Source organism: Diospyros lotus, chromosome 9 (genome assembly GCF_014633365.1).
Source record: "Diospyros lotus cultivar Yz01 chromosome 9, ASM1463336v1, whole genome shotgun sequence".
Taxonomy (NCBI): Eukaryota; Viridiplantae; Streptophyta; class Magnoliopsida; order Ericales; family Ebenaceae; genus Diospyros; species Diospyros lotus.
In genome coordinates this window covers 2,462,841-2,477,981 of record NC_068346.1, presented here as the reverse complement: position 1 = coordinate 2,477,981, position 15,141 = coordinate 2,462,841, and the positions used below count along the sequence as shown (strand labels likewise).

Genomic DNA, 15,141 nt, shown 5'->3' with positions numbered 1-15,141 from the left:
TTTAATCTTATAGGTGGTTGGGTGCATGGATTTTAGTTTAGCAGTATCTCTAAGAAGTTATGTTTTTGACGGAATTATTACGATAACACAATTTGTCCAAAATTTCCAAGTCTTGGAAAAGTCAGTTGAATGTTCTTGTGGAGGTTTTGAATGGACAGACGCTTTTGTTTTGGAAAAGAAAGTTCAAATGATGATACAGAACACTTCCGAGGAGTTGACAGCGTGGCATTGGGCTTATCTACATATATGCTAAGATTAAGTTACTTGCAGAGAGGACGGTTTAGAGAAAGGCTTATCAAAATTTTTTAATTTACTTTTAGAAACTTTTATCTTTCAAGATGTCCACTGATGCGGCGGTTGGTCAGAGGGTCTAGTAGGTGGGGGCGACGGTAGGCGGTGCGAACAGGAGGTGACGATGGTTTGTGCCGGTGGTGTGTGGTGTGAACGACAAGGGGCCAACGATGGCAGGGCAAGGGGAATGACGACCAACGACGATGGTGGGGACGAGTCGGTGTGAGTGATAGAAGGAGGGGTGACGGTAACTAATGCTTGCAGCGGTGGGCCACAATCGACGATGCTCTCGACGATGGTGGGGTGAAGGAAACAATGGCCGATGGAGAATGTTCTTTGGGCAATGGGTTTGAGAGAAAGAGTGTGAGAGAGATAGTGAAAAGGGGAGAGAGAGAGAGAGAGTTTGAGAGAAAATGGGGGAGAGATAATAAAAGGGAAAGGGAAAAAGAAAATGGGCCAACAACTTGAAATACAAAAATTTTCAAAATTAAATTAAAAAAAATTCGATAAGCCTTTCTCTAAACGACTCTCTACAAGTAACTTAATCTTATATATTATAAGTCGAATAGATTTTTTTTTTTTTTACGCGTGGCCAATTTTAACGAGTTAGGGGCATCGACATCTTTTCTCATGGATAAGGTGATAATTGGGAAATTCTATTTGCAACCATAATTTTTACTCCTAGTAACTACCATAACTAAAATTTTTATTTTTGCTATTTACAATTAGAGTGATTTCTTTTTGCAACCACTCATATTCTAAACATACCCTCCAAACACCTATCATTCAAAAGATACCTCCACGTGCAGCAAGTTTACTCTATTATTCAAATAGCATCAACTATAGCTAAATGGATATAAGTTAGCAGAAAATTATTAATATTTTTAAAAATTAAAATAATTTTTTAATATTATCAAATAACATCCATCTATATGATTTATATTTAAAAATAACATAATTTATAATATTAATCACTAGTTCAATAACATAATTTACATATACTATGAATAAATTAAATCAATGAATTCGAAAGAAACACAACATATATATATATATATATGGCTATGTAATATGAAGTCATTCTCATAATATTTGTAATATTATAATTATATTTTATGAGAAAACTAAAATTTTATTATATATATACATACATATTATATGTATAATATGTATAGTTATAATTATATATTATATATATAATTATAATTATACATAATTATATTACATAAACTATTATATATATTATAATATATAAAATATATATATATATATTCTCCCGAACCCCTCAGGGTTCGGGAGAATTCATTTTCTCCGAATCCATATATTCCGAAGATCTTGGAACCTCCCGAATTTTGGGATTCGGAGGTCGGGGAATGCCTTGAATTCTGAGATTCGAGGAACTCTAAATTACCTGAACCCCAAGGTTCAGGGCATCCCCCGAAGAATATTTTTTATTTTTTAATTAATCTTATTTTTTAATTCATCTGTCGTGTATGTAAATTATGTGATTTAATTCATCCGTAATATATGTAAATTATGTGATTTAACTAGTGATCGATGTTATAAATTATATTATTTTTAAAAATAAATTATATAGATGCATATTATTTGATAATATTAAGAAATTATTTTAATTTTTAAAAATATTAATAATTTTATACAGTCAAGGGTCGGGAGAATTCATTTTCTCCAAATCCATAGATTCGAAGTTCTTGGAACCTCCCGAATTTTGAGGTTCGGGGGTTGGGGATGCCCCGAACCCCGGGATTCGGGGGCTGGGAGATTCCTCGAACCCCAAGGTTTGGGGCATCCCCCATGCCCCGAACCTTGGGGTTCGGGACTTCAAGGCACTCCCGAAAGATATTTTTTATTTTTTAATTAATCTTATTTTTTAATTCATCTGCTGTGTATGTAAATTATGTGATTTAATTCATCCGTAATGTATATAAATTATGTGATTTAACTAGTGATCGATGTTATAAATTTTGTTATTTTTAAAAATAAATTATATAGATACATGTTATTTGATAATATTGAAAAATTATTTTAATTTTTAAAAATATTAATAATTTTCTATTGTCTCATATCGATCTACTATAACTATTGTTATTTGAATAATAGAATAAAATAACTGTGGTGATGGTGGGTGAGAAAGTGGATGCATGCGCTTGAGAAGTAATGATGAGTGATTGATCGTTAATGATTTAAATGAAGGAAAAATATGAATTTTCATCTTAGGATATTTTAGAAATATTAAAAGTGAGTTACAGAGAGAAAAACTATGATTGCAAATAGAATTTCCGGTGATAATTTGGTTGACAATCCGAATTGAAATTACACATATATCCCTAAGGCAATTACAAATATACCCTAGCAATATTGGCAAAGTCCATCGACAATTTTTTCCTCATTCTCTCTCTCTCTCTACCATTGTTGTCGGCTTCTGCAAGGTGTGTGCTCTCTCTCTTTCTCTCTCTCAAATGCCTCCATTTCCATCGAGATCTCTTCCACCTCACCTATTCTCTCTCTCTCTCTCACCACGATATTGTTTTTGTTACTTTCTCATCATATTGACTGGGTAAAGTACTGTCCATGGAATTCTACATAACGCGTAAAATGTGCCCAGACTTTGCATGGTCTGCGTCATATGAATTTTTTTTAATTTAAAAATATTTTAGAAATTCTTAAATTTACTCAGTTTTCTTCGACCATCTCAATCAAAGGTATTTTCAAATCTTTGCAATTTAAATGTCTTTGAATGTCTCTGTGGCTTAATTTTTTCTTTCCTATACCTCATTTAGAGACATTTTTAAATTGGCAAGGTGGTGTTTAAACCAAAAAAAAAAAAGAACAACTAGATTTTTTTTTTAAATTATAAAAGGTCTTTTTACAAATAATACAAAATCATAACAAATTTGAGTGTAGTTTACTTTATATAATAACCAAAATGGTGCAGTCCTGAGTAGGCTTCTATGCCAATTACATTGAACTTTTTATGCTTATTTATCTAAATTTTAATCTTATAGGTGGTTGGGTGTATGGATTTTAGTTTAATAATATCTCTAAAAGGTTATGTTCTTAACAAAATTATTATGATAATCTAGGGCTAATTATCATAAAATTATCAAACTTAAAGATAGTTTATACGGGTGTGTAAAATTTTGGTTTAATTGAAATAATCGAATCCAATCGATCAAAATTGTTGGTTTGGTTTGATTTTTGATAAGGTTAGGTTTGGTTTTAAAATCTAATAATTTTAGTTATTTTGGTTCAATTCAATTTTTGTGTTGAGAAAAATGAAAATAATTAAATTGACCGAATTTCAAAATAACGTTGTTTTTTGCCTAGAACAAAACAAAAAGAACAAACAAACGGAACTGATTCTTCTACCTTCCCCTTTGCCGTCATCCTTTTCTTTTTGTCTCTTGTTGCTATCTCTGACCGATCCTGACTCTTTCACTCTACCTCCAACATTAACGGTGCCCAGCCCTGTTCTCATCCCTACTAGTCTTTCTTTTTCTTCCTCCAACTGTTTCCTCCCATCGTAAGCCATTAACTTCTTTGCACCATCGTGTTTGGCCATCAACGCCACCTCGACAACCACCACCATAGCCTCAAACGCCAGCTCTATTTTCTTCAACAATTTACGACATTTGGGGTTCAATCCTTTGGTAAGGTTTCTAGTATTCTTTATAGTTTTTTTTATGTACACATATACACACATGGGGTGTATATTTTAGACATTAAAACATAAATCTATTAAAATCCAACTGTTAGATTCTTTTAATTTTCGGGTATGTGCATTGTTGTGCTAACATTAATTTGATTGTCGGTTTCAATTGTCGAAATTTGGTGTGGATGGTGACCGGTGACATTTTCTCCTAAATGTAACTTTTGATAATAAAATTAGTTTTAAAGTTATAAAAAAATAATTGTTTGATCAACTTCTTTTTGGAAATATGAACCATTGTAGTCGAGGGAATTCAATGACTAGTTCTGATCATTAGAATTATGGGTCGGCTTGGTGGTTGACAGCAACAGTAAGGTCGAAATTTATTTTGATTTGTTTGGTTTTTTTCAATTTTTTTAGGTTTATTTAGTCAGTTTGATTTTTTCAACTTTTGTTCGATTTTTTTTGGGTTTTCAACTTGTTCATTTTTTTTTTCATTTTTGGTTTGTTTGGTCAATTTGATTTATTTTTTTTCATAAAATTTTTATTTTTTCGATAAACCAAACCGACCGATACTCACCCTCACTGTCTCACTCTTACAACAAATTTTAGAACTTAATAATTTTATATTTGAAGTTTTAGTTTTGTATTAAATTTATAACCCAATTAAAACATATGTAAGTAATATTTTTTTTAAAAAAACTAGTTACTATTTTTTCTTCCCATTTTTTAAACCACCGACACATAATTAGAGTTTGTCATTAATTACTATATCGAAAGAGTGTTAATTATTTAAATTTTAGAGATATTATAGAATTTGCACAAATTAAAAATTCAAATGTAAAATTAATAAATTTTAAAGTTTTGCTTGATTTTCTTTCGTTTCTTTTAAGGTAAAGGCATAAAAATACTATTAACATCTCTATTCAAAATAATAGAACTATTAAACATCTTAGCAAACTAAGTGAATGCAAGCACTAGTGACGGATTTAGCAAGGTCACTTATCAGGTAAAGGCATAAAAATATTCATGTATTTCACTAAAAAAAGTTGTGTGCCACCTCAAACTTTTAAAATGTTCAATTAGACACATTTATTTTAAAAAATGGATCAAACTAATAAACACCTTTTAATTTATTATTAAATAATTAAATTTATAATTAAAAAATAGAAAACTAATGGTATATTTAGTTCTAACAAATATTTTCTTTTTTTCAACTCTAATTTTATAACTAAAGATGTACTAACATTTTATGTTTTAAAAAGTAATAGTATTTATTTTCAAAAAATTTAAAAAATATATTTTTCTAATTTAATAGACTGCATAAATATCACATTATATTGCTTATGCCACGTCACTCCACATTATATTGCTTATTTTTAAAAAGTGTTTATCGTTTATTTTAATAAAAAATCATAAATTTATTATTTTAATAACAAAAAACTTGCACCATTTTGGGCAACAAGGAACAAAAACCAGAATACATACCTATAATCTATGCATGCTTCAATTTGAGCAATAGGGAGATGGGAGATTAGCTAGAGGAGAGATCAAAGCAACAGGGAATAGATCGACGACGTTTTGGAATAGAATGGCTCAACGATGAGAACTGATCAGCTGGACAAGGTTCTAATTGTCTTTGACATTAGGAATGGAACAGTTCAATGAATTTTGACGTTTTAGTACAAGAAAAAAATAAAAAAATATTAAAGCAGAAAGTATATCTCTAATCACGTGCATGTATTTCATGTTGAGAGTTTATCCTTAATTATTGTTTAATGAAGTGCTTAATAGTTTCACTTTTTTTGCAATAAATGTGTCTAATAGGACGTTTTGAAAGTTTAGGGTGCCACATGACTTTTTTGATAAAGTATAAGAGAATTTTTATGCCTTTCACCCTTTCTTTTATTATCAAATTTACATGCATTCTCCTTGTTAATTTTTATATGATTAAATTATCTTAATTAATCACATATCATGCATCTGACCTTTAATAAAAATAACTCCGATCTTATGACGAATGACCTTATTTTTAATTCTGTTCTTTTTCCTATGACCATATATCCATCATAACAAACATAATTGCTAAGAAAACTTACCATAACCCTTTGAGATCAAATGAAAGTCAAAAATGCATTTCTTGGAGTTGTTTAATCTAAATTATGATTCCAGGAGTTACAATAACTGCATGCCACAAGCACAAACTCAGTTACTAGTTATTTGCTAAAATTGTTTGATGTAAAATTCAATTATTTAGTCTTTTATGGATTGTCATCAGTCCTTTCATCCGACAAAACAAAAAAAAAAAATTTACTAGGGTTTTTGTCCTTTTTTTTTTTTTTTCCTTTTTGGGTGTGCACATCATCCTCATTTTGCTGTCACACACTACCCTTTCAAAGTCCCTGAAAGATAAGGCAAGCAATAGATTCCCCAGCTTGTGATGTAGGGTCCTGTGTATGCATCAAGATGTTACAAGTCACAACTTGTCTTGTAATGAATTTTAATTGTGATTTATACTTCTTAGCTTTGGTTCATTGTTTTAGGACAGTTTTGAATTTTCCATCCTTGTTTATAGAGCTTTCAGCCTTATGTTTGAGCTAATGTGTGAGAGGCATATGATTTCTTGGCTCTTGAGTCAACCACTCAAATTTATTTCAAGGGACAAAAGAAGAAATAATGCAATAGTGAGTTTAGTGGACGGTGGATGACTCAAGCTAAATTATTAAAGGTGTCAATGAGCTAAGTTACTCATAGAACACAATTTGTTGGTAAACAATATCAGTCATATATGGCAAAATAGAGCATAAGGTGTTACAAAAATCATGTCTAAATGTCTGTCGTATGTGCTTTTTTGCGATATTATTAGAACTAAGGAATAATCACTAAAAGAGATATAACGTGCTCTTATCTTAACACAATAGTTTAATCACAATATTTTTTACTATGCCTTTGCATGTGGACTTGTTATTTGGTTTTTTTATAAATAAGCTGGGTTGGGCCGTTGGTGTCTACAGCCCAAGTCCAAGTTTATTGGATGAATTGGGGGAAATCAATAAAGGCATGAATAGAAACCCTAAACGCAAGAGAGAGATCGAGCAAGAACGAAGAGAACTCATGCACGCAGAAGAATCATGTATGAGAGGAAGAGCAGAAGCAATCTGAAATTTGGTATGTATCTTTCACTGCTAACTCATGGGATTTGAGTGTGAGAGATGTTTAGAAGATTGGTTGTGAGAGTGCTACAATTGCTGATTTGGTTTAGCGTTGTATTTTCGGTTTGTATTATCTTCTTGATTCTGTTATTGATTTCAGATGGGCTTATATAATCGTGTAAATCCTATGTAAATATGTTGTACATATTATAGTAGATTGACTAAGGTGAAGCCCTGTCGTGAGTAGGATCTTTTGATCCGAACACATATATGTTGTATTCTTTGATTTTTGTTTTCGTTGTGTGCATTGTGCAAGTATTTTTCGTTTCTTTGTTCGGATATTCGTGGATCGTTGGTATTGCAGTGGCTTTTGATTGTATGATTGTTTTCACAGGATTCTTAACAGAAAGTTGGTCTAATTTTTTTATTTGATTAAATTTAGATAAAAAAAAAAATCAATATCCTAATCATCTTGCTATGTCCCCGCCACTATACTTTTTTTGTGGGCTCTGAAGATAAGGCAAGGAATATATATATTCCTAAGCTTGCATGGATGGTCTCTGCCAATCTGTAGATATTACATGCTTTTAATGGTACACTGCATAAATGTCACTTAGGTTAGAGCTCAAGATTGGAATAACCTCAATATAGGTTGAATTGGGTTTTAAAAATTTAGTTAATTAAATAAAAATAATTATAATTTAGATCTAAAAACATTTATTGAGGTGTTACAATGTTGAAATGATAAATAATATTTTTATTAGTTAGCAAAATGAATTATTTTTAATAAACTTGAAATAACTGACGATCCTGGGGAGGTCCAGAACATCAACAACCCAGAATCAGAGGGGATTTTGGAATTCGATTAGACATTTGGAGGCAATGTGCAAAGAACACAATAAACCTTGGAGGTTTAAGGTATGAATATTTTCTTTGTCTCTCACCCTTAATGCATAAATTGTTATTTCATCCTCGGTTTGGTGTTTTATTGTCGAAAGAAAGGAAGAAGAAAGCTCATTGATATGTTCATACTGCTATATGTTTTTGCTTGCATTGCGAATATGCTTTCTGTATTTGCATTTTGTTTCACTTCTTTTGTTATGCTATTCAATGCATTGCTTGATTAGAATATATCCAAGTTTGGTGTTATTTTCTTCTCATCATGCTGTTTGTAACTGCAACTTTTAGGGTTTCATATTTGGGGTAAGTGGTAACCTTTTGTAAATTTCCTTATTGGAAATTTAACTCAAAAAAATGGTATATCTGTCATAAAAAATGTGCAATCACCATCTTCCTGTACAACTTGCATTTCTTAATTGATTTGTCAAATACATAGGATGTTATCAGAATAAATTAGGCGTTAGTTTTCTGGAGCAAGCATCGTGCCTGGACCATGAGATAGGTGTCATTTAGAAGCCAAAGAAACATGCAAAAGGAGGATTTAGATGTTACTGAAGCAGCTCAGTGAAACTCTTCTTCTGCTTAGCAAAAGAAGCTTTTATTTTTCTTCCACAAAATTTTTGTTACTGTCTTGGAAGTAGTCTCAGGACGTCTGGTGAGGCCTTAAAGGGGGAAGGCTTAGAGGCTTGGGTGGGATAGGCATAGATTGAAGCCTTCCTTCTGGGACCTCTACCACATGATTTGTTGTGGTTGATGACATGGAAGAGTCCTGGCTGCAGGGTGCAGACCTTGCAGGAGAAGATAGGAAAGGCTTGGGTGGAATTTGCAAGGATTGAATGCTTCCTTCCAACATCTCCAGAACCTTACTCATTGCTGGCCGGTCTGATGGATTGGTCTGGATGCACCACAAACCCACCAAGATCATCTTCCTTGCTGTTTCTTCATCTTCTCCAAATGTGATTCTTTGGAGCCTTTGATCCTTACCATGTTCAAGATGCTCATAAATCCAGTGTGGAAAATATGTTTCGCTTGTTTGGGCTACTTCAATTTTCTGAGTTGCTCCACTCATTTCAAGAATCAGCATTCCATAGCTGTAGACATCTGATTTATGAGAGACTCCTCCAAACGCTCTAGAGAATAATTCCGGAGCAATATATCCAATGGTGCCTCTTGTACCTAGCATTGACATAATACTTTGTTTTCTTTCACAGAGTTTAGCAAGACCAAAATCAGATATTTTGGGGCAGAAATCTTCGTCTAGAAGAATGTTGTGAGGTTTTATATCAAAATGAACTATCCTTGTGCTACAACCTCTATGCAAGTACTCTAACCCTCGTGCAATACCAACAACAATTTGGTACATTGTTCTCCATTCCAGGTGGCAGTTTGTACTCTGAGATTCATCATTGTGAATGAATTTGTCCAAGGATCCATTAGCCATGAATTCATATACTAGAGCTCTTCTCTTCCTCTCAAAACAGAATCCCAGAAGAGCGACTACATTAACATGAGAAGTTCTGCTGATGCTAGCAACTTCATTAATGAATTCCTCTCCATTTCCTTTGGTCTTACTTAGGACTTTCACTGCCACAAGACAACCATCATTTAGTTTTCCTTTGTAGACAGCGCCATACCCTCCTTGGCCAATTTTGTCTTTGAATGAGTTGGTTATCTTAGCAATGTCTGAATACCTGTATTGCATTGGAGCAAGAGACCCGTAATGCCTCAAAAATACATTAACGTTTTGATCATCTAGTCTTTCCTTCTTCCATAAGCCCAGCATGCCAATCAATGACATGCGACGTCTTCTGATCAAGTAAATAAATATTATTATCACGAGGATCGCAGCTGTTATTGTGACTACCAGAACTGCATATAATACATGGAGTTGGTCAATCATGTAATTTTGAAATTGCATGAATTAAACCTTGTCCCTAATGGGGTTTAGCAATGAGCAAAGAGCTTAAGCGCATCTAGAGAGCTTTCTGAACAATGAAGGAGAAGAGATGATAGTTACAGTGGTAGTTTTTTCCCTTTTATGTATGAAGAGATTGTCTTTTCTTGATTAAGTATACTGTAATGTTGGAACAAAGATTTCTAGATCAGTGATCTTACCTACTATAGTCCTCTCACCGGATGATGATCCTGCAAGATAAACATCAGATTAGTGAAATTTCCAGATGGACAAGGAATGGTGCTCTACATAATTCCTCAAACATGAGTTGAGGTACCATTATTCCATTGGCAGCATCCTAGTGAATGTTGCCAGTTGATTTTACTTTAACTAGTTAAAATGTGTCAGAAATGTTTTAGAATTAGAAAATAAGCCATGGCTAGTCTGTTTTGAGGCTTTTCAAGCAGAGCACCATTATTCAATTGGCACTTCCGCTTTGCTGGCTTTAGCGTTTTTATCTGTCTCAAAGTGCCACTGAAGGGGAGACCTTCTCAATAGAAGGGGAGAAGCTGGATACTCTATTGTACTGCTCTATATGGTGAATTGTGGGAAGAGATCCTGGTTTTAGGCATAAGTAATTGATTAGATTACTTAATTTGGAAATTAAAACTAGGCTAGCACTAATTTAATCACCAGTTTACTACGTAGGCAGCATCATTTTTGTAGGAATCTGTTGATGAAGATCTATTTTTACCTTAACTTGCATAACGTATACCTCCAACGCGTTTTCAAGCAAAATATGTATAATCCTATATACGTTGAGGTTATCAATACCTCCGGTGGTTTGATTAAACTAATTGAAGCATAATTAATGGCCTGAAATAAAATAAAGAAGCAAGATATGTGACAACTTTTCAATGGGGTGGTTAGGTTTAGAATTTGCCTTGGATTACAAAGGATTAAAGAAAGGAAAGGTAAGAAGCTAATGCCTCCACAAAGACGACTAGGATGAGTTGTTCTTCTTCCTCTCGTTTTCTTTTCGGAGGGGCCATTCTGTGAGGCCGGCTAATGACCATATTTTTGCACAAGTCTGATCTATGAAGAAATCCTACCTATATTCTATTAATTGCTATAGAAACTGACTTACGAAATCCTACAATCTTCTTCTTGTTAGATCACAAAAGCTTTGTTGGTACTCAGAAAATTGTTTCCAATACACTAGGACTCTCACCCAAATATGCCAAGAACGTAAAACATGGAAAATTAGATCCTCTCCAATTTGAGGAGCTGCTTTTTAAGTTAGTTTCAGCATCTGGAAGATCGCAATCTTCACAATTAAATAAAACAAAAGAGATTAACAGAGGGCCACTTACGATTTTCATTCCCAGTTGGGCCAGAATAGCAAACAAATGAACCATTTGTAGAATTCCATCCACATGCCCCACTTTTTCGGACACACTCCCTACAGCGTGTGTTGTTGGCTTCCCACTGCAGCCCAAAACCCCTCTCAAGAACTTGTCTTAATTTTGAAATGTCGGTTAGGCTCCGAGCCTCTATTTGATTAACCCGCACATTAACGCTGGTATTGCAAGAGCTGCTTATTGTCAAGCCGGGCAGAAAAAAGAAACTGGAGATAGGAGTGGTGCTGTCGTTGACGGTGCAATTGAACTTGTTGGATAATGCCGCAGCACCAAGAAATGCCTGGCAGCCATAGTAGAGCATCAGGTCTTCTGTGTCCGCGGCATAGTCGAAATAATTGGTGTCCAGGGTAGCGTTGTAGAGGTATTGTGGGCAATTAGTCTCATAGAATTCGTCCCTAGCGACTTGGAGAAAGGGCGGCGAGTCTGGCGACGAGTCATTTATGGCGAGAACTCGGTATGATCTGGACTCAATTGTGAGAATAGGGGCTTCGCCTCCGCAATTCAGCTCAAAACCGGGGTGGCCGCAGAACCCTTGCCTGTTACCTCCCCAGAAAGGATATCTTACTTCCTTGAAATTTGCACACGGAAAGGGCTGGCTGCAGGTTTTAAAATTTTCATCATCGGCAGCCAAAGATGACGACGGAAAATGGACGGAGAGGAGAATCATCAGTAAGGCAAGATAAGAGCTTTGGAAGAGGTGGGAATTCATCTTCGGATGAAGAAGAAGAAGAAGAAGAGCCAGTCCTTTTTGTTTATGCTTTTAGTTTATTCCATCAGTTGCGATCATACAACAGCAGCGAGATGGGAAGGAGGCCTTTGCTCTATGGGAAAGTCCGTAGAAATTGTGGAGGTTTTGAAGCGAAGGGAAGGGATGACTGAAGAGAAGCTTATTGGACAGGGATGGAAGAAGAGATTAAAGACATAACAGAGGAGGAGGACTTGGTCCAAAGTGGCAAAAGTCTCCATTGACAGGCGGGAGGCGGCCGGTTCTTGCACGCAATTGGCAATTGGCAATTGAAGTTCGATACTTGTGATCGCTTTTAATTGCCAGAAAACGACTGAAAATTAAAATGTTCATTTTTATTTTTTGAAATTTGAAAAAGTAAACTAAAAATCGGAAATAAAAACTCTCTTAAAATAACCTTAAAATTTTAAAAATTGATTGTTACCCTACCCCCCTTGGTTTTCAATTTTATAGTTTCAAACACAAAATGAAATTCTTAGATAATAAATTAAAGGCTTGCTTTAGTGACAAGGATGTAAAAAACAAAAAAAAGAACAAAGCTTTCAACATGACATGGAGGTGATTAAATTTAGTTAGTCTTAGTTTACGCACCATAACTTCAATGAGCCCTAACTTTTAATCTATGAGAAGTTATGTGCGCCATAAGATATTACTGAAAAGCTTACTCAGGGGTTTAGGGGTTATTTCAAATCTCAAAAATTCGTTCAAATCATCAATTTTTTGCCTTTTTTTTTTAATTTTGCATTTCTTTTGATATTTATTTTTCTATTTTACTGTTTTACCCCTACTACGTTTTTTGTCTTCTATTTAATGAAATTTTAGAAAATTTTATTTTCACAGGCTTTGTGATTTGGTGTTATTTTATTTGAATTTAGCCAACAAACCAAATTTCTGTTGATTCTGTGTGCGTCACAAGTCACAACCTATCCCCACTTTAACATAACAATTCTGGAAGGATGTTCCCTCCCAGCAATAGGGGCATCTTTTGTTTTGACTTAAATGTCCTAAACCAACCTAACGAGAGATTTCACATCCGCTCTTTCTTTCACATCCGCCCACTACTACCCTTGAACTTGAAGAAGAAACAATTTTCCATATTATTATAAAGGAATTACTAATTAGCAGTTGGCTCTGCTTTTTAGGTCAATCCATACAAAGAAAATGGGCCACTGATGATTGAACAATCTAAGAAGCCCTGCCCTGTACATGGGAATTGGTCCATAGCGTAACCATCAAATATAATTTTCTTTTGATATAGTGGTCCTTACATGAAAGAATTAGGGGAAGGTGTCTAGGTTGATCTAGTTTTAAAATGGTTTCTTATGCTGATCTGCACCCACTTGATTATGGTCTAAGCAAGTTCCAGTATTATTTGTGACTCAAAAGATATCTCATGAGTTTACAAGAACTAAGAAATGTACTTAAAATAACTTTCCTTTCCTAGCTTACTAATATATAAGATTGGGTTCTTAAGATTAGAGTGTTCATTTGATTCACAGTAGTATTTTTTTTATTTTTAAATATAAAATTAAAAAATATGCACATAGTGTATGTTTTGGATATTAAAATCTAGATCTATTAAAATTCTACTATTAAATTCTTTTAATTTTTTGGTATATGGATCGTTGAGCCAACATTAATTTGATTGTTAGTTTTGATCATCAAAATTTGGTGTAATCAATGGTCGGTGATATTTTTTTAAAAATACAAGTTTTGATAATAAAATTAATTTTAGATCTATAAAAAATTAATCATGAGATCATAATTTTTTTTAAAAATATGAACAACTACAGTTGGGGAATTCAATAACTAGTTCCGACTTCTAATTATTGGAATCACGGGCCGACTTGGTGGTTGGTAGGAACAGTAAGGCCAAAAATTATTTTCGTTTATTTTTTTTTTTTAGTTTTTTTGGGTTTGTTAGATTTTTTTATTTTAAATTTGTTTCGATTTTTTTTATTTGTTTGGTCAATTTGGTTTAATTCTTTTTATAAAATTTTAATTTTTTTCGATAGACTGAACCGACCTATGCTCATCCTTACCAGTCTAATACTCTTACAACAAACTTTAGAACTTAATAATTTTACATTTGAAGTTTTAGCTTTGTATTAAATTCACAACACAATTAAAACATATGATAGTAATATCTTTTTTAAAAAACTAGTTACTATTTTTTTCACATTTTTTAAACCACCAACACATAATTAGAATTAGTCAGTAATTAATATATCAAAAGAGTGTTAATTATTTAAATTTTAGAGATATTGTAGAATTTGTACAAATTAAAAATTCAAATATAAAATTAATAAATGTTAAAATTTTGTTTGATTTTCTTCCATTTCTTTTAAGGTGACGGCTTAAAAATATTATTAATATCCCTATTAAAAATAATGGAACTATTAAACACCTTGACAAACCAAGCGGATACAAGTACTTCTGAGCGGATTTAGCAAGGTCACTCATTGGGTAAAAGTATAAAAATACCCTTGTACTTCACTAAAAAAGTTCTATATCATTCCAAAATTTTAAAACGTTTTATTCAATACATATACTCTAAAAAAGTGGAACTAGTAAACACATTTTAGTTAATTATTAAATAATTAAATTTGTAACTAAAAAATAGAAAACTAATGTTACATTTAGTTCTAACAAATATTTATTTTCAACTCTAATTTTATAACAAAAGATATACTAATATTTTATGTTTTAAAAAGTAATAGCATTTATTTTTAAGAAATTTAAAAAATATATTTTTTTAATTTATTAGAGTACCTCGATGTCACATTGTTTTGTTTATGCCATGTCACTGTCACATTATATTCTTATTTTTAAAAAGTGTTTACCGTTCACTTTAATAAAAAACCTCTAGATTTATTATTTTAATAACAAAAGACCTACACCATTTTGAGCAACAAGGAACAAAAGCCAAAATATATACTAGAATCTATATCTATAATCTATGCATGCTTCAATTTGAGTAATAGAGACATGGGAGATCAGCTAGAGGAGAGATTAAAACAAGGAATGGCTAGACCACGTTTTGGGTGTCAAGAACAGAATAACTCAAC

General features: G+C 32.9%; 2 protein-coding genes across 2 annotated transcripts in view; both read right to left on the bottom strand.

Moving 5' to 3' along the window:
• Nucleotides 1-12,404, bottom strand: part of LOC127809578 (LEAF RUST 10 DISEASE-RESISTANCE LOCUS RECEPTOR-LIKE PROTEIN KINASE-like 2.4) — a 59,447-nt gene extending 47,043 nt beyond the window's left edge. Inside the window, exons 1-3 of the mRNA XM_052348472.1 lie at nt 11,281-12,404; nt 10,129-10,158; nt 9,705-9,882 (exon numbers count right to left, since the gene is read on the bottom strand). Coding sequence (XP_052204432.1) covers nt 9,705-9,882; nt 10,129-10,158; nt 11,281-12,037 — 965 coding nt within the window. The 5' untranslated portion in view covers nt 12,038-12,404. The remainder of the gene's footprint in view (nt 1-9,704; nt 9,883-10,128; nt 10,159-11,280) is intronic.
• On the bottom strand, nt 8,390-9,385 carry LOC127809581 (LEAF RUST 10 DISEASE-RESISTANCE LOCUS RECEPTOR-LIKE PROTEIN KINASE-like 2.3). Its single transcript, XM_052348479.1, has one exon. It carries the CDS (start codon nt 9,374-9,376, stop codon nt 8,657-8,659), a length of 720 nt encoding a protein of 239 aa, XP_052204439.1. The 5' UTR covers nt 9,377-9,385; the 3' UTR covers nt 8,390-8,656.
• Nucleotides 12,405-15,141: the final 2,737 nt, after the last annotated feature.

What these genes read in the sequence shown, in the direction of transcription:
- LOC127809581 (XM_052348479.1), bottom strand. Translation starts at nt 9,376, where the DNA reads ATGTACCAAATTGTTGTTGGTATTGCACGAGGGTTAGAGTACTTGCAT.